Source organism: Electrona antarctica (genome assembly GCF_951216825.1).
Source record: "Electrona antarctica genome assembly, chromosome: 2".
NCBI lineage: Eukaryota > Metazoa > Chordata > Actinopteri > Myctophiformes > Myctophidae > Electrona > Electrona antarctica.
The window spans coordinates 44909594-44936000 of record NC_136807.1 but is presented as its reverse complement, the minus strand read 5'-3'; the positions used below and the strand labels follow the sequence as shown (position 1 = coordinate 44936000).

The 26407-nt window shown below is 41.9% G+C and overlaps 2 protein-coding genes across 7 annotated transcripts in view; one reads left to right on the top strand and one right to left on the bottom strand.

Annotated features, from left to right (window-relative positions):
- ccdc30 (coiled-coil domain containing 30) overlaps nucleotides 1-11379 on the top strand; it is a 41623-nt gene extending 30244 nt beyond the window's left edge. For 5 of the 6 annotated variants that reach the window (XM_079513245.1, XM_079513242.1, XM_079513244.1 and 2 more), the window contains 8 exons: nucleotides 1766-1931; nucleotides 3597-3718; nucleotides 4675-4816; nucleotides 5532-5668; nucleotides 7567-7687; nucleotides 8474-8541; nucleotides 8711-8918; nucleotides 9860-11379. In XM_079513245.1, the coding sequence (XP_079369371.1) occupies nucleotides 1766-1931; nucleotides 3597-3718; nucleotides 4675-4816; nucleotides 5532-5668; nucleotides 7567-7687; nucleotides 8474-8541; nucleotides 8711-8918; nucleotides 9860-9886 (991 nt within the window). In that variant the 3' untranslated portion in view covers nucleotides 9887-11379. The remainder of the gene's footprint in view (nucleotides 1-1765; nucleotides 1932-3596; nucleotides 3719-4674; nucleotides 4817-5531; nucleotides 5669-7566; nucleotides 7688-8473; nucleotides 8542-8710; nucleotides 8919-9859) is intronic. The other variant, XM_079513243.1, reaches the window with a different exon arrangement.
- Nucleotides 11380-11465: 86 nt separating this feature from the next.
- On the bottom strand, nucleotides 11466-26069 carry znf362b (zinc finger protein 362b). Its single transcript, XM_079513294.1, has 9 exons — nucleotides 25939-26069; nucleotides 23269-23332; nucleotides 22738-22993; nucleotides 21240-21347; nucleotides 19594-19942; nucleotides 19194-19418; nucleotides 16063-16141; nucleotides 15060-15218; nucleotides 11466-13813 (listed from the first exon to the last, which is right to left on the bottom strand). Exons 2-9 carry the CDS (start codon nucleotides 23329-23331, stop codon nucleotides 13697-13699), a joined length of 1356 nt encoding a protein of 451 aa, XP_079369420.1. The 5' UTR covers nucleotide 23332; nucleotides 25939-26069; the 3' UTR covers nucleotides 11466-13696.
- Nucleotides 26070-26407: the final 338 nt, after the last annotated feature.

The window sequence follows — 26407 nt, the reverse complement described above, 5'->3', positions numbered from 1 at the left end:
CTCACGACATGCGTGGCCGGTTACAACTAATCCGTGACCGGGTTAAAACTCACCCATGGCCCCCGACATGTGTGACAGGTTAAAACTAACCCGTGGCAGGTTAAAACTAACCTGTGCGTGGCAGGTTAAAACCTGTGGCTTCCTGTGAGGTGAGGTTTAGGGTATGATTTTTGGGTAGGATGTTGGACTAATGCCTGGCGGACTGTTAGTACGTCGGACCAAACACATGCACCCTGCCTGGAGGGCCTGAAATGTCCACCAAATTGGAACGTTAATTATGAATTGAGTGGGCAAAACTATACCTAAATTAAATTGTGTGTAGGATCAATATGAGTAAATTAATATATGATAACCCTTCCACAGTAGTAGCTTTTTCATATTTGCTATTTTTTGCATATTTTCCTATACAATGTCTTATTTGCATATTTAAAAATCTCTCCCGTGTGAAGTGAGGGGCGCTAATATATTAAAGTCTAACTCATGTTATCTTCGTGTAAGTAAATAAACTGGGTAAGTTTCATGGTGATAACGATCTAATAAAGGTATGGTTTTGCCCACTCAATTCATAATTAACATTCCAATTTTGGAGCTCTGGCTCATGGACTAAGAACCACAAAGAACTGAGTGGAAAAGGGGTCTCTATGTCCTCCAGTACTGGCACCGTCCTTATGCCCTGTGCCCACAAGGTGGTGCTGTGCCTCTCTATTGGCTAGTAGAAACTGATCTAGGCTCTCATGGGTTGCTAAGCGACTACTAGAAGCCTCTTTAAAGCAAAGCGCTCTTTTGTTGAGGCTCAAATCCATTTTTGATTGCTAGTGCTGCAAGGGTTAAAACACGGTATGTTCTCAGTGATATTATTTCCATTGTCGATAAAGCGAAAAAGAAGCTGTTTGAATAGTGAATAGTGATTCATCTTTGGCACCTAATGTATGCCTGTAAATCTACAGAATCTACAGAATTACCATATCATTGTTGGGTTAGTTTATGTTCTATTTACAGATTTAAGAATCCAACACTCCCACAAGGTGTGGATTAAACCAGTTGGTTCTCAAACGTTTTAATGTCAAGGACCCCAATATTGATATGCATTTGTCCAGATTTGTCAATGTTCTAAAAATGAAAATGAATGCTATAGAAAATGGCATAGTTAAAAGCTCAACGCATTGTCGGCTTGTAGATCAGCTATTTTCCGATTGCTGAAAAATAATAGTTTAAATTGTTCCTCATTTTTCTGGGGACCCCCTGCAACCCCTCAAGGACCCCTGGAGGTCCCCGGACCTCACTTTGAGAACCAACGCATTAGAAACTTGTGTGTGTCTCTCCCTTTTAACCACACAGCGAGATCCTCTGTTAATGTATCCATTTGTTACATTAAAGGGAAACTTCACCTTTTTGCAAGAAATGATATGTTAATGACATTTAAAAGATTTAGAACACTTTCCTGGGGGTCTTTATGTGTGTAATATGTGGTTTTAGATTTTAGCAGTGAGCCCAGTGTCTCTGATGTCATCGACACTGGGCTCACTTACGTTGTTGTCTCAGTATGACAGCCCCCCCCCCCCCCCCTATCCACAAGGAGGAGCAGTGCACCAAAGCATTATAGGAGTTGTAGTCCAGGAAGGAAGTGAGCCCAGTGTCGATAACATCAGAGACACTGGGCTCACTGCTAAAATCTAAATGATCTAAAACCACATTAAAGGGTATGGTCCCTTTAATACTGAATATGTTACTTTGTACCCCCCTCTCTCTCTCTCTCTGCTCCCAGGAAGCTTCTAGAACAGCGTGAGGAGGAGCTGCAGCAACAGGTGCGCTCCCTGAGGCTGAAGGAGGCCAACCTGACCAGAACCAACTCTGAGCTCAGCCACCGTGCCCAGCAGCTCGACACCCGGCTGGCCGTACTGGAGGCTGAGCACAGCAAAGCCAGAGAAGAGGTGAGAGGCTAGGTTGGTTCACTTGATGTCGCCACGGGCTCTTTCACAAGACATTAGGAGTGTAACAGCTATCAGCATGTTGACAACACAATAGCAGACTGGATATGTCAATAGCTGATGCCCCAAGCAATGGGCATCAGCGTTATTCTTTTATTTCATTTTCATTTCCAGATACACTATCTGCAACCTTTTTTGAAACAAAGTGCCATGTTTTTATTTTCTAGATAGTCAGTGTCAACATTCTTTTTTTATTATTCAGATATTTGTATTGAAGTTTGCACATTTAAGGACAGACAACATTCATTTTAATGACACCACATAACGATTCTAACATATTTTGATTGTCCACGGATATAACCCTTTCCCTTCTTTTTAAGTATTTTAAACATTATATGTGTCCGGGTAGCTCAGTCAGTAGTGCACTTTCCTTTCGACCGCAAGGATCCCGGCCACCGCCAACTCAGGGTATGAGGAGCATGGCTTGAAGTCGTGTACTGGGAGCTGATTGTAGGTCTAGCCGCTAGACCATCATGCTAGACTCTAGCGCATGAAATGGGGATAGACTCCCGCACCCTGGCTGATACTGACAATTCACCTCTCTGACTTACTTAAATATTTTCTTTCACATTTGTATAATGATTATTAGACTCGGAGCTACAGCCTCGCCTATCTCTCGGACTCCCTCCCCATGAGTTCAGAGTTTGAATGAATGTTGAATTATGTGCAGGATATCATTTACATACTTATGTGAGGGATTTCATTTATTTGACACAATTTTTAACCAAAGATCCTCTCTCTCACACTTACGCCAGTGATCACCCTCCGTTGTGCCTACCCCTGCAGTACGGTACACATGCAGACTCTTTCCAATGTTCATTTCTCTCTTTCTCTTTTATGTTTCCCTTTCTAACGCTTCAGCCCTGATTGATAACGTGGATTCACTTACACAACGAACGTGTGTGAGTGAATCCACGTCATCAGTCTGGCTAATGCCAGGCTAGCTCTATGCTCACCCCTCTCTAAGGTGGTCTTTACACGAGAACGGTGTTCATAGAAAACGGCTAAATAAAGTATCGTTTGCTGGTGTCCCTTTAGGGGAGAATGGTGTTTTCAGGTGGTGATAACGCAACAAAGTGAAACCACCTTCCAGAGTGGAAATCTTTGAGAACGCCGTTTTATCCCTTCTCCATGTAAACAGGCAAAGCGGTGAATCCGCAAAACTTATGACATCATGGCTCACGTTGGCTCACAGCGCATATGTTTATTACATTGATGCAATATATTGATATATGATATAATGTAGTTCCTGAACAAGCCTCCCTCCTCGCCTACAAAGCGCTGCTCATCAGCGATGGTGAATGTAAAACCATGATGTAAATAAAAAGCCTTGTGATAGGCGGCAGCAGCGTTTATGTAGCCTAATGTATTATAAAATATATAACCATCCTGTGGCGCGCTCTGCCTGCATGCTCTGGGCTGCGGCCACAACCACGTTGTGTTCTGGAATCATTCAAAACCCCAATAGGGTTGCGTGAAGGGGTTCTTCTTCTTGTACGTGGGTGACTGGTCTATTTGGCAGCCCGTTACCGCCACCTAGCGACATTATAGCGTTGTATATGTATATGTATATATGTATATGGACCGAGGTGTGTGTTGTGTCCACAGCAGAGGGACAGCCAGAAGACGTGTCACAGGCTGCAGGAGGAGGTGGCCTCCGGTCAGCAGGAGTGTGACAGACTGCAGGGAGAGATGCAACAGGTGCTGCTGCAGCTGGACAGTCACATCAGGTAAAACACACCTTCACGTTTTAGTCATTTGGATTCCATAGAAGCCAGCATGTCTCAGCATGTTGCGCCGCGAAGACAAGGTCTGCGACACAGACTTTGCAGTTTAGAAGAGTAGAGCATTTGAAGTGGTCAAACTAACGATATGTTATATTAGCAATAGGCATGTAACGATACACTCAACTCACGATACGATACGTATCACCATATGGGGTTCATGATACGATTTTTCACAATATTTTAAACACAAGATTATTTTCCAGACAAATGACCGAATTTTTTTTTTTTAATGAGTTATCTTCCCCCCGAGCTTAGCCTACTTTTCATGTAAAATTACTTAATTTCTGTGCAACAACTGTAAACATGCTTTCTTGTTTAGAACCTAGCTCGAGTTAACATGTAAAAAAGAAAAGCTTTCTTTAATGGCATCTTAGGATAGTTGTAGACCTATTTGACAGTGCAGAAACATAATTGCCTTCCTTGATGTATTAATGAGCATCACCTGGGCACAGTCACAGACACACAGCTCCCCTCTGCAGACTTCTACTACTGAAAGTGACTGCATAGAGTCTGTCTCATTTCTCTCCAAAAGCACTTGAATATGATGGAATATGATTAAAGCTCACATTTCATATCGCACACACCATAATTTACTAGCCCTAACATGCCTAATAAGCAATACTACTAAAACATGATCAAATCATTGCACATAATTGTGTTAATTGTTTAGGAAGCAGCGCTAGTGTGGGCACTGTGGGGGGCTCCTTTCACACTGTTCCATTCATGCATGTTATGCACAGGATGCTTTTGTCGTTTGTTCTTTTGAGTCACTCTGTTCCAAAGGTCAAAGTATGTTCGACTGTCGCGTTGTTCCGTCTTTTTTGTTTTTGTTTTGTGCATTTCATGTGCCATTTGCTCGGGCTCATGCACGTTCTGCTACAACACTTTTCCCCTACCAGGAAGTACAACGAGAAGCAGTCCCAGCACAAGACCAAGCTCCGTCAGGCCAAGCAGGTGTTTCTGAAGGCCACGGCCCAGAGAGACCGCATCATCCAGAAACTGGAGAACGACCTCGCCCTGGCCTCTAGCCTATCGCACAAGGTCAGACAGACACCATCCTGTCAGATAGAGAAGTGGTTCCCAAACCTTTCAGCCTGTGACCCAAAACAGAAATTAGATATTTGCCTCTGACCCAAACTACTGAAAATGTGTCTCACACTTTTGTCTGTCTTTTCCCTTCATGTGGCTCTCCCCGGTTTCCCTTCATGTGGCTCTCCCTGGTCTCCCTTCATGTGGCTCTCCCTGGTCTCCCTTCATGTGGCTCTCCCTGGTTTCCCTTCATGTGGCTCTCCCTGGCTTCCCTTCATGTGGCTCTCCCTGGTTTCCCTTCATGTGGCTCTCCCTGGTCTCCCTTCATGTGGCTCTCCCTGGCTTCCCTTCATGTGGCTCTCCCTGGCTTCCCTTCATGTGGCTCTCCCTGGTCTCCCTTCATGTGGCTCTCCCTGGTTTCCCTTCATGTGGCTCTCCCTGGTCTCCCTTCATGTGGCTCTCCCTGGCTTCCCTTCATGTGGCTCTCCCTGGTTTCCCTTCATGTGGCTCTCCCTGGTTTCCCTTCATGTGGCTCTCCCTGGTTTCCCTTCATGTGGCTCTCCCTGGTTTCCCTTCATGTGGCTCTCCCTGGCTTCCCTTCATGTGGCTCTCCCTGGTTTCCCTTCATGTGGCTCTCCCTGGCTTCCCTTCATGTGGCTCTCCCTGGTTTCCCTTCATGTGGCTCTCCCTGGCTTCCCTTCATGTGGCTCTCCGTGGTGGCGTGCAGGAGAAGGAGTGGATCCACACGGTGACGGAGGAGAACGAGAGGTTGTTGGTGGAGAAGAGGGAGTTGCTGAGGAAGATGAGTGATGCGGAGGATATAGGCAGCAATGGCATGAGGACCGCCTCCACCATCCAGCTCAGGTATACCAGCTCCGTGGATCATCTTGTTTTTACGCTGTGGCTCTGCAATGGGCTTGTCGTCTATGAGAGAGAGAAAGTGTGTGTGTGTGTGTGTGTGTGTGTGTGTGTGTGTGTGTGTGTGTGTGTGTGTGTGTGTGTGTGTGTGTGTGTGTGTGTGTGTGTGTGTGTGTGTGTGTGTGTGTGTGTGTGTGTGTGTGTGTGTGTGTGTGTGTGTGTGTGTGTGTGTGTGTCTGTGTCTGTGTCTGTGTCTGTGTCTGTCTGTCTGTCTGTCTGTCTGTCTGTCTGTCTGTCTGTCTGTCTGTCTGTCTGTGTTTCCAGACATGGCTAATCTTGTAAGCTGCTAGACTTGACAAGTGTCAAACGTTTCTGCCAGTAGGCCACAAACGTACATCCACATGTTTTTCCGTGTTCTGATCTGTCTGGAACGGTGCCCAGTCAGTCATAATGTCTATAGACGTGTTGCAGATGACTGACGTCCCACGCCAGAAATCCAAGATCCACAATGGAGCCACGTCCCAGATCCATATTGGAGCCACGTCGTTCCCACACGGATCTTGAGATCCATATGATTTCATTTTTTGTATTTGTTTTTAGGTATTTCGGCTTAACCCATTTTGGGACGGGAACCCCTTTTGGTGTTAGCATTATGTCATGCTTTAGCTATTGAAAAATAGCAGATCTACAAGCTCATAGCGCGCCACCGAGTGGCGCGCTACGAGCTTGTAGGTCTGCTATTTTTGAAAAATCGATGAACGACTGACATAGCTGACTGACGTAGCTTTTTCAGAAAACTGTCCGGATGTAGAAGACATTTTTAGAATCTGATCTCGGGTCAAAATGGGTTAACTTGAAATTAGACGGTGTACAAAGACAGACAAGCGGGGCTTAGGGGAGGGACAAATGAACAAACCCATGAGGTGGGCATTGAACACAGGATCGTTATGTGGGAGGCACAATAGGTGATGTAGCCCCGGTGCCCTAATATTTCTTTTCACTTTAAGGGGATACTCTAGTAGTGAATATCTCTGCAGAGACAGAGTGAAACATTTGTGTTTATGAGGGATAGAAAGTGTATTGAAATCAGGTGATCCATATAGGCATGCAAGATTCCCTGAGACTGAATCCCCCCGACTCAATTTCAGAATTGTCTGATTCCCTAAGGCCTCACTCAGACCTTTACTGCATTGCTGTATGCTTGTTGGATGAATGTTGTGTAGTGTCATGCCCGCCCCAATGCATTTCCAATGGGAGTCACATGGTTTGACACAACATTTGTGTTGTATGAGGGGGAGGGTCGCAAATGTGGACTACAAACCATGTGACTTCCATTGGAAATGCATTGGGGCGGCCATGACACTACACAACATTCATCCAACAAGCATACAGCAATGCAGTAAAGGTCTGAGTGAGGCCTAAGACTGAATCCCCTGATTCGATCTTAGAATAAGCCTATCTCACAGAATTTCCCCGCCCCCCTAAATACGCCCCCTTTCGGGGTTAGTGGTGATAGCGTGACGTCACTCCATAGACGCTACATGTTAAAAGAGGTTATTTAAGAAGTCTACAACTTTTGTTTTCTCAAGGTAAGGTTTGTTCTATCTGCTCGACCTGATTTACCATCTTGTTTGCTTCATAATAATATTGGTCTGTCACATTTTTACATTAGAAAATGTACTTAGATTCTCCAGAGAAAAAAACGTGTAAATGCCCATGTTAAAGTCACCACTATTTACCGGAAGTGGGCGTGGAAAACGGGCTGTGAGATAGGCCTATTGCTGGACAGACCCAGTTGCCCATTATTATCAATGTTATCAGTACGGATGACCAAATCAAGACGTCACATCTAATCACATGGGATGAATTGATTGAGTAGGATGGATTGGTTATTGTATTTCCAGAGTCAACGTGTTGGAGGTGGAGAACAGACAGCTGCAGGACAGAACCCTGAAGCTGTCCAATCAGGTCAGCTGCCTGGAACGTGCCCTGAGGAACACCCAATCATACTACAGCCTTGAGGTAGTAGTACACAGTCCCGTTTACAGTGGTGTAAAAAGTACTCAAATGTTTTTCCTAAGTAAAAGTATCAATACTGCAATATAGAAATACTCAAGTAAAAGTCCAGATTTCAATAGTATCTGTCATCAAAATGTACTTAAGTAGAATGTAGTCTTTTATGCAGAATGTCTAAAAAAAACTTTTAAAAATGAATTTTCAAAAAGTACAATATTTGGATTTGGATGTGAGATCATGTAGTGGAGTAGAAGTAAAAGCATTGGAAATTGGAAATACTCAAGTAAAGTACCTAAAAAAATACCTCAAAATTATACTTAAGTACAGTACTTAAGTAAATGCACTTAATTACTTTCCACCACTGCCGTATTTGCAGTGGTGGGTAAGAAGTAACAGTTACATACATTGGTAATTGGTAACACTTTACAGTGGCTTTATTGCGGTATTTTAATCTGGAAAAGTAAATTGAATATAGCACAACCAGTTGTCTCTACTGCCTGACGTCCAATCAACTATATATTGTATAACAAGTGCTTTTCCATAGCTTAATGCACAGACCAATACGCTGGAATAAAGCCATTGTAAAGCCTTGCGTTTTAACCTACGCAGTTAGTTACCACAGGCAAGATAACTGTTAGCGGTTTGCTTGGGAATGGTGCAAGGTGGAATCAGTCACTCCATCTCTCCACTGGCTATTTGGAAGGTAAGGGGAACGGGTGTGAAATAATGTCAACTGGGTGACACAATCCCCTCATAAAGGAAATATTTCTGACGCTTCAATCGTTTTCCTGGCAGGATGTCAAGAAAATGTTTCCATCAGAAGGTCTTCCTATGGATAATGGCCTGCATACATCTACTGTAAGGTACAGAAGGAGTTTATTTCCAATTGAAGAATTTGTTTATACCTTCTGTAGTTCCATCACAGCACATTTTCGATTGTAATTGATTATGAAGGTGAGTGCTCTGGGCATTTCCTTTTTCATTTCTCACAAGTGTGTGCGCCTGCCTGTGTTTTTTTGTTTTTTTTTGCAGTCTGACGCCGGGCACGTGCGACCCGCTTGGCATCCTGGACGCCATCTGTCGGATGAAGGTGGGCGAGAGCGTGCTGGAGGGCACCCGGACTTCTTTCTCCAACACCCAATCCCAGACCTCCGAGCTGGGGTACTTGAATCTGACCTCCCCTGTCGTTCCTCCAGAACGCAAAGACCCAGAGGAGAGCCCCGGTGTGGGGATTGACAAGGTATGAAAGGGTTTGTTTAGGAGCCCAGAGCTTGCGATAGCCATCTTGTTACATGAGTTACAATGGCGTACCACCACTGGGTTCAGAACTTTGCCCTCGTCTGATTCAAAGTGCAAACTCTCAATACCTTGTGACCCTAAATGTTTACCATCCAGTGTCTTATCCAGTCTGTCTTCTAAACTAATCTAATTGATAGTACAAAGTGGAGGTATTTCAATTTAAGGATTGAGCTCAAGCCAAAGTCCTACACCATACAGTGTCAAACACATACAATAGCATCGTCTACTTCCATTATAATTGTTTTGCTGAACAACATTGCTTTCGCTGTGGCATAGGTAAGTGTGATGTGAAAGGGATTCAAGGTTTATTTGTATTTTATTACTCCTTGTAAAAGAGTATTTTCAGAAAGGGGCTTCCACTTCATTTATGCTCAGGTATTCATTTCTCAAGTGCTATTTGCAACTCTAGTGGCATTCTACAGTATATGTTCATTCCCTTGTTTGGCTTGGTGATACGTTGTCTTCCAGGGTTATGCTTTGGGTTGGTACTAAAGTGAACACAGTGAAGAGGATCATTTGCTAAAAGCAAGCCTGTGTGCATTCCGCCGTTGCATGTATGTGCTGATGTTCGTGTAAGACTAAATGACGGAATTTGGAGCTTGTTACTTAAGCAATAACTCATGACAGGGCATGGTATGGCAATATACCATGGCCTGCTGGAGTGAGTTGTTTTATAAAATTGTTACTAAATATGGAAAGGAAACGTAAAAATTATAGACATATCCCAATTAAATTATTATAATTATTGTTAAAACAATAATTTCTTTACACAAATGCGTTCTACAAGAAAGTAATCCCTGACTGCCTGCACAAACAAGGTGGTTGCAATCCTGATTAAACTAGCCATTGTACATGTGAAATTAATCAATATTGTTCTTCTAGCAACCCACTTCCTCAAAACTGCATTAGTAATGCCTGCCGAATTGGACTCTTATGTACCTGTACACAAGATGGAACAAAGAAGCTGGCTGAAAGGCAACAGTCAGTGACACAGCAGTTTAGCGACACCTAGTGACAAAGACATTAAGTGATCGCAAAGTATGCTTTTTTTTTGTTTTTGTTTTTTAGTCTTGGAGTGATATAGAACTGTCAGAGCCATACTATATCGTAATTATACCATACCTATACTATCAACCATTCAGATTTATAACAAATAATATGGACATGAAAAATGTATTTACGATTGGCTGTCACATTAATGTCCAATATTGCAACTCTTAAAAACAGTCCCAGTCAACAGATTAATCACCATTCCAAAATCAATACTTTTGACACTTTGTTGTGCATTATTGCGTACTTAAACTTTGAAGCAAAAGTTGTGGCCCAAACATTTGGGCACTATTAATCTGTGTGTTTACCTTGGAATTTGTCCAAATGGTGTTTGCCTCCGGATGCCAAAGCAAGTCCTAACTCTGGACCAAGCTGTATGGTGGGGGTGGTGGTGTGATAGGCAAAGTAAGATAATGGCAGACCTCACACTAGTGCTCAGCTAATGTCTGGTAGAGACAATCAGACTGATTTGAAATAAGCACTTTATAAAAGGTACATTTGTGACTTGGTTTACATCAAGGAAAGAACGGCATTGGTACTTATTGGCAATTATTTTATACGTAAAGTAAAGTTTCCTATGGGATGAAATATTTTTGTTGGTTAGCTCATTGGTCATTATTATCGTACATTGTCAGCACTTAAAAGTTTACAAGCGTTTCATAATTACAGAATAACAATACTGTATAAATGTGGTAAATACTAAATGTATTGGTTCGTTTTTTTGTCTGTAATGTAGAGATTTTGTCAGATGTAGAGTATCTAAATATTCTGCTATAGCCAGTTGAGTATTTACAGCTGTGTGAAATGCTGACTTCAGCTTAGTTATTCTTTGTAATTTGATGTTGGCAGTAAAAAGGAGGATACCGGAAAGGAATTTCTATTTTTAGGGTAGCCAGGCAATGGTGGAACTACTTGTATGCCTGTTTTTGTAACTGGTCACACTCGATGCCAAGATACTTTGCTAAAGCTCAATAAAATGGAGAGACTTTTTATATGATATACTATCTAACTGTGATCAAGAACAATCAGTTGACAACTAAGTTATAAATGTTGGGATAGGATTTAATATGCACATATTTTGTACCACTAAGAATAGCTTTGTTTCTTTTTACGGCTAGAAATCCCCAGCTTGTACACTGTGGTAATTGTCGTCCACTTAGTCGTCACCGTGCCTGAAATGACAAAGTGTTTTAACTTTGTCTTACTGGTAAAAATGAATACCATCTTAACAAAAAATGTACTTGTGATGTGGTATGCCTAAAATGAAATACTATCACAGGCAATAACTTGACTCTTTGGTGAAGTTGAACCATGTAAATACAAACATATTTTCATAAATAAAGAGAATTAATTCACAATCCTGCAACATCTTTTTTTTTTTGTATGTGTCCTGTTTTACTAAAACAGCCTGATACAAAATGCTGCCGAGCAATGAGTAAGTTTATAACAGTCTGTTTATTAAACAAGGTAAAGATACAAAGCTTTTTTTTTTTCCTTTTTAAACATTGATGTTCTTAGTTTTACTTTTCAGTCTTGGCTGTGCATATTTAGTTGTCTAGAAACTTGTATATGAAACCACAATGCAAGACAGGAAAAAGTAATAAATCTACGCAATTATCTTTTTCATAGAGAACATGGGTTAAACAGTTATCATACAGTTTACAGCTTGGGTAGTCCATGCGAAAGGAAAAAATAAAATATGTTTACAAGACGGAATACTGCAGAACACAACAAGTAATGGAAATAGAATGGTCGTTTGCATGGTAGAACAGTTAAGGCTTATATGTAAATAACCGATATAAAACGTGAATATTATTAACATACAACATGTAAATCATTACAGTAAGTTCATAGATAAACATCTTTTACAAAACCCGAATAGAAAGAAACGGTTTATGAAAACTTAAAATAGGAACTATAAATGATTAACATGATTTACCATACAGCAACATGTACATTTTTCTCTGTAATCTCAAGAGGGGGAGAGAGAAAGAGAGAGATTAAGTTGAAGAGGCAGGGTCTGTTGTTTGTGTTAAATGATGTTTTCAGGCCTTTTCAGTGGCTTGAGTAATAGTTTTTTTTGTTTTGTCTTTTATTCTTTTGAAAACATACTATATACTGTATATGTATTTTACATTATTCTCAGTTCCACCTCAGACATACAGTCGAGCCATAGCACCTTTTCATTAAGTACCCTGAAGAATACAGGGTACCTCTAATTTGTACCATTCAGAGGTTAAAGTTACAGTAAAAAATACATCAAACCAATACTGTGTACAATGAAAAGAATACTAAAATAAACAAAAGAAATATTGCGAAGCATAAGCATCGACTCCATGTTAACTTGTCATATAGGCCCATGGAGTAGGACTTATATGGAAGTTCATTGTAAATGGGTAAAGCTTGTTAATATGTTTATATGAAGGTAAAAATACTATTTATATATACGTATATATATTGGGTCAAAATAGCTGTAACAACTTCACATTTTGGTCCAATGGTTTACTTTTAAATATATTTTTCCCATTTTAACAGATTTCATGTCGGCTTGAATTGATTTAAAAAAAATTATATCACGAGCCAAAGTCTTAAGCGTTAAGTAGATACATCAATTAGCAACAGTATGTTTCTAATGCTTACAAACAATGTCCATAGCTTAACTGAACAAAATAGTGAAAGCAAATACGGCTTCTAATATTTCTTTCTCACAAAACAAAACAGAAAACCTGAATATGGTTCATATGGCACTAGACATGAGGAAAACAATTGGAAAATGGAAGGTAACTACATAGCAGTGATGGATCATAATGCAATGATCACAAACGTTGCCATTGTATGTGGCGGATGAAACATTTGGGGAAATAGTAACCCTTTTCTCTATTTTTACCTCCTAAATGATCTTAATACAATCATCATTGAATTGTCATCCACATTGCTCCGATTGCCATTCTCCAAATTTTGATTTCTATGACCCTGTAAACGTATAGTTGAATATTCTTTTTTTAATTACAAATAAAAGGTATAGAATAGAAAAGTTAACCAAAACAAACAACACAACTTTCATTTCGACACAAATACTTTTAGCTGCCTCAAGTAATGCCTTTTTGACGCCATGTGACAAGATTAAAACAATTTGAGCCAAAACCACAAGGCCTAAAAGTGCTTTAAGATTATCTTTGGATGTCTCCAGAATACACCCACAAAATATTTTTTTCTCTTTTACTTTCTCAATTCCTTTTGAGAGCAAATTTCATCTGGCACATTTTGGGAAACCATTTCATGGAATAATAAACAAAAAAATAAAATCTAAACAAATGAGTTTTCAATTTAAGGGCCAATGCATCCGGCAGTGTACATGACGCCTACGAAAGTGCTTTTTTAGATCTGACGTAAGACATTCCTAGCCTCTGGGCAATGTCGAGCTGCATCGTTACATTCATAAAAACGCTGTGCTCATCTTGACAGGACGTGTCAAAATGGAACGAGAGAGAGGGGGGACGTCTTGGATGCTGTAATCAGCACTGAATGCTTATGTCAGCTGTCATATGCTAATGTAGGCTTTATGTAGATGACCGTGTGCGCAGGGCCCCTAAAAGCCAGCCTCACGTGACTACGAAATCCAACCTACTGTGCTGCTGTGAGTACTAGTGACTGACTGACTGGGGGAACTCAGATGAGGGAGATGCGTATGGGGATGCTGGGGGACTCGGTCCTCTGTGGTGACTGATGGTTCACTAGGTGCTCCACCACCGTATGTTTGGACATGTGCTTCATAAGGTATGTCTCCTGTGGAAAGAGAGAATGCAAACGGGGGTTTTGCAATGTACAGTTGTACACGTTTTATTAAAAAAAACATTTCACTAGACCTTGACAGTAGGAAGGGCTGCGGCCCAAAACGTTACCACATAAGTAAAGATATAACTGGGAGCAGACATTTGGTCTGCAGACATTTTTATTCTTTGTTTGTTCTGGCACCCAGCCTACTAAGGTTAGCTAAGATGTGTGTCTCTTTTGGCCTCCTCTGCTACTTGACAGTAACATATTATACTAAATGTCTACTTTGTGTAAAATATCAAAGCATACAAATTTCCCTCATCGTTTATGCCCACTCGTTATGTTATACAGTATATCAAAATCCATCTAGCCGGATAAACTGTACAATTTTCAATACAATTTCAAATTCACCGACTATTCCTCCTCAATATGCAAGGGATAATTGACGGCACGCGGGTCGTTGTTGAGAAATAACTCATCTAAACATATCTAAAACATGTCTACTTCTCGCATTAAAGGACCACTTCACCACTTTTCAACATCTCTTCATATAATTGGTCCTCACTAATGTTCATGATAAAACACCATTTTTTTCCTACTCAGTCTGTGTCTCATAGGAGGGCTTTGGGCAGTTCGGACACCCGTCCACCAGTGACATCATCATTAGGCAGATGTTTTTAAACAAGATTTCTTTTAAAATATATTTAGATTTTTATTATCGCGAGAACGATGCATTGCAACTTTTCAGGAAAAGAAAGCCTGCCGTTTCTATTAGCTTGGATTCACCATCGATGATGTGGAGGACACTTTCTGAACTGCCCATAGCCTTCCTATGAGACACAGACTGAGTAGGAAAAAATGGTGGTGTTTTATCATGAACATTAGTTAGGACCAATTATAGGAAGAGCAGTTGAAAAGTGGTGAAGTGGTCCTTTAAATGTTTTCAAAAACATTGAGAGTAATGTTTAGCTCTTAGCTGTAAATGACTGTGCGTTTGTTTGCATGGCTGTCGTGTTGGATATGGCATAAAATAGTAGCACAGCAGATGCTCTGAGTTTTTACGTTATGTTCAATGTGGCAAGTATTCGAGAAATGCAGCTGGATGACAAATTCTCTGCACTCTCCAAAAGTACAAAACATTTAGAATCGGTTTTCTAGTCTAGTTCTTTGGAGTGACAAAACAGAACATTTCAACATTGACAATCCGTCATTAGGCAGACAGGACTATTCAAACCTAGGTAATTTGAGGTGTACTCACTGAGGTGTATGCTCTGCCACACATACTGCAACAGTAGGCCTTAGCATTTTTTATGGCGTGCGCTGACAAATGGATCTGCAATGATGCTGAATCTGAGTAGGCACGGTAGCAGTTAGGACATTTGTACGGCTTGTCTTTGTTGTGCTGCCTCTGGTGAGACTGTAATAGAAAGACGAAGATAATGATCAGTTATTTTCTTGTAATGGCAAAACAAAATGCAACAAACTCTACTTTTTTATATTCATTAGGCAGTTCTTGCATTATTGGACACTGGACTGTACGGTGTAGACCGACAGGACGCCTGTGGCAGAGCGGTAAAGACATGCAACAATGGTCTCTACAAGTCAGAACTGAACTGGGGACAGATAATAATTTAGGCCGTTTCCCGTTTTTTTGACGGGTCTTCCCTTATTCTCATCACATTACCATTCCACAGATATAGTCATTCTCCTTCCTGTATAAAGGGTGTTGGAGCCAAAATGCTTTGTTTATTTTGTTTTATTTATTTAAATGAACTAATGACCAAATTATGTCCTTCTATATGATGACGTCATGTCAATCAGTGATGGGTGGTTGTCATGGAAACCCCTCATTACCTGTCACTGTGATGGCACTCAGGTGCGACAGGGGAAGACGACACAGTTTTCGACCGTGCGTGGTCGAGGGTTCAGTTTTGTTGTTTGTTTATACGTTTACACAGTTTGTTTTAAGTTTGAATACTACTGCTGCTGGATTCTCAATAAATTGATTGACATATCCAAAATAAATAGAACGAATATTGAATCAATCACTGCACGTGTCTAACTACAGTTCAACCCAGTTGCCCTGCTGTTTAGCCTAGAAGTACAGGCTTCACAGGTGTCAAAGTTACATTCTTTCCATCTGTTGTCACTCCCACGGTACATGGACTGACTGGCCTTTTGTACAGAACATGCCTTGCTTAGAGTGAGGTCATATATGTGGTCTTACCTTTGCCATGTAGTGTGTATGCAGTGTTACTCACCTGGAGGTTAGAAAGTTGGGTAAATGCCTTTTCACATCCAGGGTGGGCACATTTATAAGGCCTATCACCAGTGTGGATTCTGTGGCAGGAGGAAGGGGACATGAAGGATGTTGGATTACTCAAAAAAACTAGAATCCAGTGCATTCCTCCTACAGTATATAAATGGAATGCATTGGATACTTTACAATATCTTGGGAAACACATTAGCCATTCAGAGGTTACTATAGATCAGTGGTTCAAATAACTGACGTCGAAATTTAAAAAAAAAAGTTTTCTAAATCATGACAATTTTCGGAAAGATTTGAGGCACATTTTAACGATTTTTCAAAAATAGCAGACCTACAAGTTCATAGCGCGCCACTCGGTGGCGCGCTATGAGCTTGTAGATCTGCTATTTTTCAATAGCTAAATTATAACAATGTTTAAAACACCAAAACGGGTTCCCGCCCCAAAATGGGTTAATGGTTAATGTGGTTAAACGCTAACGTGACATGGATGCGTTCCAGGTCTCAATGGGTTAAGAAACTTTTAGTTTGCCTAACACAGACCTGGGCATTCCATGGCTGACTCGGACCGGCCCGTGAAAGGTTACTTGGAAATTTGAAACGTACTTTCTAATTTTACCTTATGCGTGGACTAAAACGGCAAGCCTGTTTGTTCACGTACAGGCAATGTGTTTCCTGCCGTGAATTGTGTGCGATTGACAACCTGTTACCTTCCTTGTCAGTTGTCACCCCTCAAAAATGTCCGCTCATGCCAAAAAAACAAAAGGTGGATGCCGAATGCAGAGGTTTCAACAAAATATAGTATTTATTTACTGAAATTGAAACTGGTAATAATAATAACATTACTCTTACCAGCTTGTCAAAACAATGCCATCTGCTTTTTATATAGAAAGAAAGCCCTTGACTTGACTTCAATGTTAGAGTGTCTTAAGTTGAAAGCGGTTTTAACCGGAAACTGCGACAACTGTGAAAATCCACTATGTAACTAGTGTGGTATATATTATATAGAAAATTAACTTCTGCTCTGACAAACATGGGCATGAGCTACAGGGCCTCACAGCTGGCATTATATGCTAAATAGATTTAGCTTGCTGATAGCAGCAACTAGCCTGGGTTCCAGCCTGAATTGCTGCGTTCCGTGATTCTGAATTGTCACAAAATGTCAGTCTGGACAGAGGCTGCTTGACTCGGATTTCATAACGTCAACTGTTACGTAGCCACGTTGTTGCTGATACGTCATCAACCAGCGCCACTCTGTCCATGCATCTCACTGTTGAAATTGGTAAATCGTTTACTTGGTCAAAAGTAAACGATTCATTAGTCCACTGTGAGATTCAGTAGTACAAAAGAGGGGGTGAGTTTAGTGAATGATAGGGGATGTTGCAGGACAACAGCAGTAGCTGCGCATTGATACGTCAAACTGGTGTTTTTCCTCAATCCACACCACAGACCAATCAGAAGCCACGGTTCCATTTCAACCTTTCATATGTCCCGCATACCTTGGAGATTAGGAGACTGTCCAGACTGAGTTGCGAAGTGACATTTTCAGATCCGCGGAACGCAGCAAATCAGGCTGGAACCCAGCCTACTATGCAACGCGTTTGTCATTGTGTCACCCAAAACATACTTTTTGTAACCGAGGATCATATCGTTTAGAGCAGAGGTTCCCAACCACCGGTACGTGGACCGGTGCCGGTCCGCGGGACATGTGCCACTGATACGCGAGGAGGGAATCCCCAAGTATTCCCGTCGTATAAAAAATCCATTTGAAAACGAGAGGACAAACACCAGACCTGAGAACTATAGTGGCAGTGGATTTGCCGCTGCACGTAGAGCACGAGTCCGCGACCCATTAGAATGCAAATGCATGCCTTTCAGGCAGTCTTTGTATCCTCCTCGTCACTTTGAAAACGCTTCTGATTGTGTGTGTGTGTGTGGGGGGGGGGGGGGGGGGGGGGGGGTTGTGCTATCTTCACAAGGACTTTCCAAAAAGCGGTGAAAAGTTTACTCTGTCCGTTCGAATGAAAATACCAAGGATTCGTCAGCGGACGAGTCAGTGACTGATTTATAAACTGCTTTGAGTCATAGAGTATATAAAAGGATAGAGACTGAACTGGCGCGAAGCTCCGCCCCCCCCCAGCTATTCATGTCAGTGGAAGTTGCTCAGTGGCGTTTTGAAGCACCCGGAAGACTGCCGGAAGTCCCTCCTCCGGACCTCAAATTTGAGGTCCGGGGTGACGTAGGGAGTGATGGTCCTACATGTTAAAGCCCAGCTGCACGGGGTTTCCCGGTCATGAATACACGGGTCCGCCTGTAGTCCCTCCTCCTACCACTAGGGCCAAGAGCTTCAACGTTGAATAGCCTCACTGGCCCCTTGCTTCGAGTCCGTGTTACTTCAGTGTTGCGTAGCATAACAGTGACATCACTGTCCGATCCTTGGTATCTATCTTTACCGTTCACGTGTGCTCAGCGAGCAGCAGCAACAACAACAACAGCTGCAGCCTATTTTATCACGGTCGCTTGTGCTAATGAAACAAAACACTACACGCGGTGACGGTACAGGATTATTATTTCATGTCAAAACATTCAAGTATCAGAAGATGATAAGGTAAAGGTAAAGTAATGTGTGTGTCACTCTGAATGTTTAACTAAAGTTTTCCACATATGTCCAAAGTAATTTCCGTTACCCAGGTAAAGTAATGTGTGTGTCACTCTGAATGTTTAACTAAAGTTTTCCACATATGTCCAAAGTAATTTCTGAAAAACCTTAAAAAAAATAATCGTACACCAAAAAGATGAATCCGAGATATTACGATTCTAAAAACTGCGTCCCCACTCCCCATAGACGGCATAAGCCAGCTGAATTCTCATTTATTTTATTTTTTTGACTGACTGACTGAGTGTTATGAGCGTGTACAGGACACAGTTGTGAACCGTAATCAATTGATATTAAAAAGTCGTGAAAAGGCAATATCAACGCGCTGGGACATGGTCATGCCAATAATTACGGTAAAGCACACCCTCTCGGTAACATTGCTGTATGTTGGATTGTAATGGACCCCAGGAAGAATCCCCATGCTTTTAGGCAAGTGCTAATGGGGATCCATAATAAGTAAAGTAACTGACCTGGTGTGCTGCTGCAGATGTGACAGCTGGCGGAAGGAGTTCTCGCAATAGGAGCAGTGATAGGGCTTGATTCCCAGGTGGATGCGCAGGTGCTGGGCCAGATAGGAAGCATTGGCGAATGACTTGGAGCAGTGGGGACACTTGTGGGGCTTGGCCTCCGTGTGAGACTTGGAGTGCATTTGCATTTCTGACTTTGAGAAGAAGGTAAGTGGACACACTTTGCATCTAATGGACAGAAGAGGACAATAACAAATGCCAGAGTGTTATTGAAGACTACCAATAACACAGACTATGATATATTAAACTATAGAAATGTCCCACAGAAATGTTTTCTGTAGGACAATGACCTGATCAAGATTTAATTATCTGTACAACACAAAGTAACTTCCAGTTTTCCAACCTGTAGGTTTTTCCTTCTTTGGGTCCAACAGTGATACAGCCTTGGTCAGATAGGAGGGGATAGGGCACCACCAACAGTGGACCTGTAGCATGCTCGGCCTTGATCTTCTTGCGTCCCCGGGGGGTCTTAGGTGGGGGCCCTAGGAGACCCGCCAGGCCCCCGACCTTCATATGCTCCATGCCGGGGCCATTGACCAGTCCAGAGATGATGTTGACCGGTGCTCCACACAGCCGGTTCTGACTGCTGGAGGTGGGAGTGGTTGGCGTCAGTGCCTCTGAGGTGCTGTGGTTTTCTTGCCGGGACGAAGGGGCCAAACCTGTGGCGTAGGGATCAGACAGTAGGTAGGCTACTGCACATTGATCGGTTAAAATGGTAAATGGTGCATTTATATAGCGCCTTTATCCAAGGCGCTTTACATAGATTGTGCATTTCATTCACACATTCACACACACATTCATACACAGATTGCGGCGGAAGCCATGCAAGGTACCAACCAGCACATCGGGAGCAATTTGGGGTTCAGTGTCTTGCCCAAGGACACTTCGACATGTAGACAGGAGGAGCCGGGATTCGAACCGCCGACCCATGGATCATTGGACGACCTGCTCTACCTCTTGAGCCACAGTCGCCCCACTGGTTAATGCATACACCCAAAACTGGTTTAGTTGGCACTCAATCCTACCAGTGTATTTGGCCAGTATCTTCTGTACTTTTAAGAAGAGACAAACGAGCACTCTCAGTCTAAACAATGCAGTTTACCGGGTGCACGGCTCACGAAGAATCACTGTAATAGAGAAATAGCCAGCACTCCAAAGTCCTTCTGGTACATGTATTGCATAAAGCTGCACGGACAATCAAAACACGGCGTCAAGCCTTCCTCAGTGTGTATATATTATTGTTCTATTCGTTTTAACCATGACGTAGGTTTAATGCCTACTCTTTAAATAAACGATTAGCTGCAATTGTGTAGCATAGTTTCACATAACTCCTCTGCAGCTACTCAGTGCAACGTTGCATGCACAGTGAATGCTGAATGTATATATTTGGAGTTATGTATAGTGCACTGCACTATTTTTAGTATGTGTTGCAATGTCCCCTTGTTTTGTATGTTAATCCCTGTTGTCCGTGTCCTAGATGTGTCAGTATGTACTGTTGCTGTGGAAGTCAAAAACAAGCATCTGTTCTGCACTGAATCTGAATTAGAGCCAGACCAATATATCGGCCATTATTTGACTTTTTGACAATTATACAGCTGATATTTAAAAGAATTACCACATTTTGGGTTGTCAAATACAAAAATAGCAGATCTAAAAGCTCACAAATGTGTAACGCATTGTAAGCTTGTAGATTTTTCAAATTGATTAGAATTAATTTTGCACTTTTTGATATATCGGTCAAAACATCGGTAATCGGTGGACTGAGTAGATTCTCGGACTCTCCAAAATTGCGATGGGCATCAGACCCAAATGCCGGTCGGGCTCTAGTTAACAGGGGTGTTCTGTCATTCACACAGTGAACAGTGACTCCTGTACCTGCTCTAGTTAACAGGGGTGTTCTGTCATTCACACAGTGAACAGTGACTCCTGTACCTGCTCTAGTTAACAGGGGTGTTCTGTCATTCACACAGTGAACAGTGACTCCTGTACCTGATCGATGGTTGATTCTGCCAGCTTGTTCTGACATCTGTCTTAAATGCCAGTCTTCCCACAGTCCCTTCGCCTTAACCGTCGACTTGTTGTCATCCATATTTCCATCTGAGAGGTTGTGAGGTGAGGACAGATTAATCAATACACAATAAAGTTTGAAAATGAAAGACACATTTTACAACACCTGTCTCTATATCGGTACTGTATTATTTCCAACGTTTCCAACTCTAAGGATGAAGGTCAAAATGAAGACTGAAATCATAGCTTTACAATACTGTGAAGTGACAATCGAGACAGAGCAAGTTCATTCTCCGGAAGCGGCGTCAGATGCAGTGTCGCCGCCAACTGCCGATGACAGCCGCGGCAGTGTTTTCGCATTGGTCCGACACGCTACCCCAAACCCTAACCTAACCCTAACCTCACAGGGAAGCCACGGGTAAGTTTTAACCGGCAGCGCATGTCGGGAGCCACGGGTGAGTTTTAACCAGCAACGCGTGTCGGGAGCTACGGGTGAGTCTTAACCAGCCACGGACACGCATGTCGGGAGAGCAGAGGAAACACTGCAGCTGTTATCGACAGTTGCTGTGTCTGGACCGACGGCCACCGCACGGACCGGCAGTAGAGGAGTCATAATACCCCCCCCCCCCCCCCCCCCCCCGCGCGCGCGCACGATGCATCTTACGCCGCTGCCGGAGAATGCACTCGCTCCTTCTGTGACAGTCATGTCACCTCACGAATGTTGTTGATTCTTTTATAATATCATTTATTTTTTCATTTGCAATATCATTATTGCTTAGCGAGTTCTTACTTCAAGTTATTGATAATGAAGGTAAACATCCCAACAGAATATATATCATTGCAATGCAACAGGGTTGAACCAGGGCACTGTGTTTCCCATAGAATTAAGTTGTAACAGCGGCGGTGATGAATATTATTTTTTGCCCTCAAAATAATAAGTCAGGTGTTGCAGAGTCAGTGGGTATGGGATCAAAGGCTTCAAGTCTATCTGTGTGCATTATATAAGATCATTATTAAGGATCTTCCAAATGTTCATTTCACAAATGTTTCCTTTACAGGTACAAGATGTGCACCCAATCTCCTCTGACAAATGTTTCCTTGCACAATCTGGTCTAGAGTCTGGAGTCTCTGGACAGACAGACAGTCATGTCCTTTCCTCCCCTTACAAGTATGTAACTGTACACAAAGCGTCCACACTGAGAACAATAATATAACTTTAGTTTCTAAAGACATAAGATGGAGCCGTCTTCCATCGTTAAAAAACAAATATAGTAATAATTGACTAAAAATATAGCAGCTGCAGCGCCCTGCTGCTGAATGCACCTAGGGGGGCAGTCACACAAGCCCAGATGTTGTCCACTTCAGTCTGCGGGACACATGCAATAATGTAGTACAACTGGCTTTAATTCTAGCAATTTACTTGCAACTCATTTAGACTTGGGAACCAATACCAGACCAAACAATGGACATCAGACTGTACCTTGTCCAGAGCTGGAGGTGGGGCGGGCGTGTAGGGCGATGTCTGGCTGGCCAGAGCCCTGAGGCTGAGAAGGGTGGTGGCTTGGCACCTGCTGCGGCTTCTGGGACATACCGTGATGTGCGGAGCCGTCCGAGGGCGAGGAGGACACCAGCAATGACTGCTGGGAGGGCGTGGAGGTAGGTGGCAGATGTAGGGGTCTGATCTTCTCAGCCATCAGCTGCTCCTTGATCTTGTTAATGAGCACCAGGTTATCCAGCTGAAAGGTTTAACAGACAACAGTCACCATGTGTGAATGTCATTCATGCCTTCCAAATCGGGAGCTTTTTTTTTTAACTTCATCACCATTTATAGAAGGCCTCAGGTTTGCATCTGTGAGCAAACCTGAGGCGGGGGGGGAGGGACATTGAAAGATTCACTGTTTCGGTCAGGGATTCCTGCCGAATGGCTCAAAGGACATTAACACATGGACACAAGGCAGTGGAAAATGGCAATGTCACAGAAAATAAAGGCTATGGATAACTCGCTTCTTACCTGGGTCGGCATGGAGGGAGGTGGTGGCCAAAAGTATGGGTTGTTGAATCGTGGCTCTGCCATCCTGAGATTAAAATAATCTGTTATCACTCATATTTTAACATGACACACATTATGAAGTAATTGTGTGAAATAGGGCTGTATGATAATTGGGGGAAAATGTAATTGTGTGATTTCAACAAATGTCGTTTGTAAAACCAGTTACCAAGAAGTCATTAAATTCTAGTTACCAAGAAATTAAATCGGGTGAGTCATCCCTTGCCACTGTTGGGTTTCTGTAGTAGTGTGTGGTCATTCACATCCTGTTCTAAAAGCTTGACTGATTGTTATCAGATGGATGAATGTACTGGTTTCTTACAGGTTAATCATGGAAAAATGAAAACTTCGTCAGTGTGTGTTTCCTATTATAAGAGGTAAAAGTGTTTTAGTGCAATATGAGTGACTGGCCCAATTTTCTTTAGCTATCCTTTGCAATGACACTATTCAATGTGCATATCGTTGCTGTCGGGAGGAAACCACCCAACTCCATTTTTGATGTTTTTCTTTTTTGTATAAATCAGTGCTATTGAACACCCTTTATGTCTGTCTGTGTGTTGTTTCGGACAAAACCTCTTAACTCCACTGGACCCTCAAACTGTCTACTAAAGTAACTAACTCCACCACCTCATGCAAGAAATTGACATTATATAAAGTCACAATACCAACTTTGATGAGGCAGTATTGCTTTGTTTGCAAAATATAAGGTTTTCTTGAACTTATGTGGTTATGTGGTTTCTTCCCGACAGCAGAGATATTATATATATATATATTGTATATTGTACATTGCGATGTCGATGCTGAAATAATATATTCATGAAAGCCTAAATTTGAAACACATTTGCCATAGTATTAACCAGTGGATGTCTAATACCTTATTTATGTTCAATTGCACAGACAGGACTGTGTGCACAAAGTTCTCAATCCAACATCATCTTCACTATAATGCATAGAAATCAAATCAGTGTATTAGGTTTAGCCCAGTTAGAAGTTAGAACTGGTGCAACGTATACGTAGTTACACCATTCAATCCAGATGCTATACCACGGTGTCTCATTAGTTGTTGCTATACATGTGTAGCAACACAATTATTATATTTAAAATTTTGATAAGAATTTAACCTAAGGTTTTCAGAAACCTTAGGTTAGGTCTAAATGGGTTAATATGTATTCTGGACAATATTAAGAGACGAGTCCTGGGGTTTGACAGCACGTGGCAACTTGTTTACACAATTTCAGATGTGAGATTACTAGTCACGGTTAGTGCACACAATTAAGTACAGTATGTCACTATATATATATATATATATATATATATATATACATACACACACAGTATATATCACACGCACGCACGCACGCACACACACACACACACACACACACACTTTCACTTACTGCACTATAATCACACAGGATTTAATTCATGAATAATTTTAAAATAGTAACAAATAGTATGTCATAACGAGGATATTCCATTAGTAATTATAAGAATAAGAACAGATCATTTGGGGTTGGAAAAAATATAATCACTGCTAATATTTGAGGAAGATGGTTCATGACATGTGACCATTCAGTTCAGCACATATTATTATGATATTATTATTTGGGTATTGTTATTATTATGCAATTATTATTTCAGAATAATAACGGGCTCTCACACCTCCTGCCACGATCACACTTCATACTGTATTGTCAATTATCTATAAATGACATGCGCACATGATATTCTGACAGGCACATTCATAAAAAGGTTAATACAGTCTAGTCTTAAATATTCCGCAAAGACTGTTTTGACCGTGAATAAATATGTAATGATAGACAAACATATCCCTTTGTCTGAATATGAATTCGTGGAAATAAGTGTATTATAGGTCGCTCTGTTGCGAGTAAAGAAATATACATATATCATCATAGGAAACTTCATAATTTCTACTTGCAGGCGTAAACCGCTTGCGAACATGTGTGATATGCACTGATCGGCGCGGCCCTCCTCCCCGATAATACGCGACCCAGACGTCTTGTCTAAGACAGTTTTGTTAAAAAACATTTCCAGACAAAAGAGAAACAAAAATGGCAGCCCTTATTTTTATAAGGCGGGACGCCATATTCTGCAGACCCCAAATTTTTAGGAACATTACTGACATGTTGTCTGGGGAGGAAACGAGACCTAGTCGACGCTGACACACAAAAGGTGTGTTTGTCGCGTCAAAGGCATGAAGGATTGTTTACGGGGAATTGCATGAGGTTTGAATAGCCCGGCCTCCCCACCACTTCTTTTAAAAAAAATGACACTTCCTAGAACAACCATGCCCTGCAAAAAAATATATAGCACGGAAATACAACTAGCCCAGATGCTGTCTACTGTCTCTAGTCTGTCTGCCTCGATCTAAAACAAAACATAACGGATAAAAAGAACAGCATCGGCGCGCACACCGCCTGCTCCCATGAAATACTGGACCATCTGGACCAAACATGCACTTTTGTTTGTTTGTTTGTTGTTGTTGTTTTTTTTACATTCTGCAACTTTTTTGACGAATCAAAAGCCAAGTCTATAGTATTTTCTGCACAAGTCACGCGCATCTCGACGTTATGCACACTCGTAAAGACGTTGGAAGACGTGCACATTAAATACCTGATTGTGTCCTCCTGATCGCAGAGAGAGAACAGATCTAGGCTATTATTATAAAAGGTTGGTGTTCTCTAGCCTGACTGTGCCTCCAATCCGGACCACCAGCGCTTCCGGGTCGCTTTGTTCACTTCTGGGGTAGAAACGTACTGCGGTCACACTCACAGTGCACACGCACACACACAGTAGACGCCACGGGGATTTCACCTCCTGACGATATAAAGGAATGTACATTGATTGACTGTTACTGACTATGTACAGAAACATGCGCAAACCACCGCGTGGGGGGGCTTTCTGAATGGATTTTCTCCCCTTCCTTATAAAATGCCACCTTTTTTAATACGTTGGATAACTTTACTATAAAATTGCTTGAACTGGTGATGGTTAATGGACCAAGTTATAAGCGTTAATTATTACACAGCTATAGCTATAAAGGTAATATAAACATCTTGTTCACTATATTCATTTTATTATT

Coding starts and splice junctions, on each gene's coding strand:
- znf362b (XM_079513294.1), bottom strand. CDS start 23,331: ATGGCAGAGCCACGATTCAACAACCCATACTTTTGGCCACCACCTCCC. Junction 21,348..22,737: donor CACCTCCAGCTCTGGACAAG/GTACAGTCTGAT, acceptor ACAACCTCTCAG/ATGGAAATATGGATGACAAC. Junction 19,419..19,593: donor AAAGAAGGAAAAACCTACAG/GTTGGAAAACTG, acceptor TCTGTCCATTAG/ATGCAAAGTGTGTCCACTTA.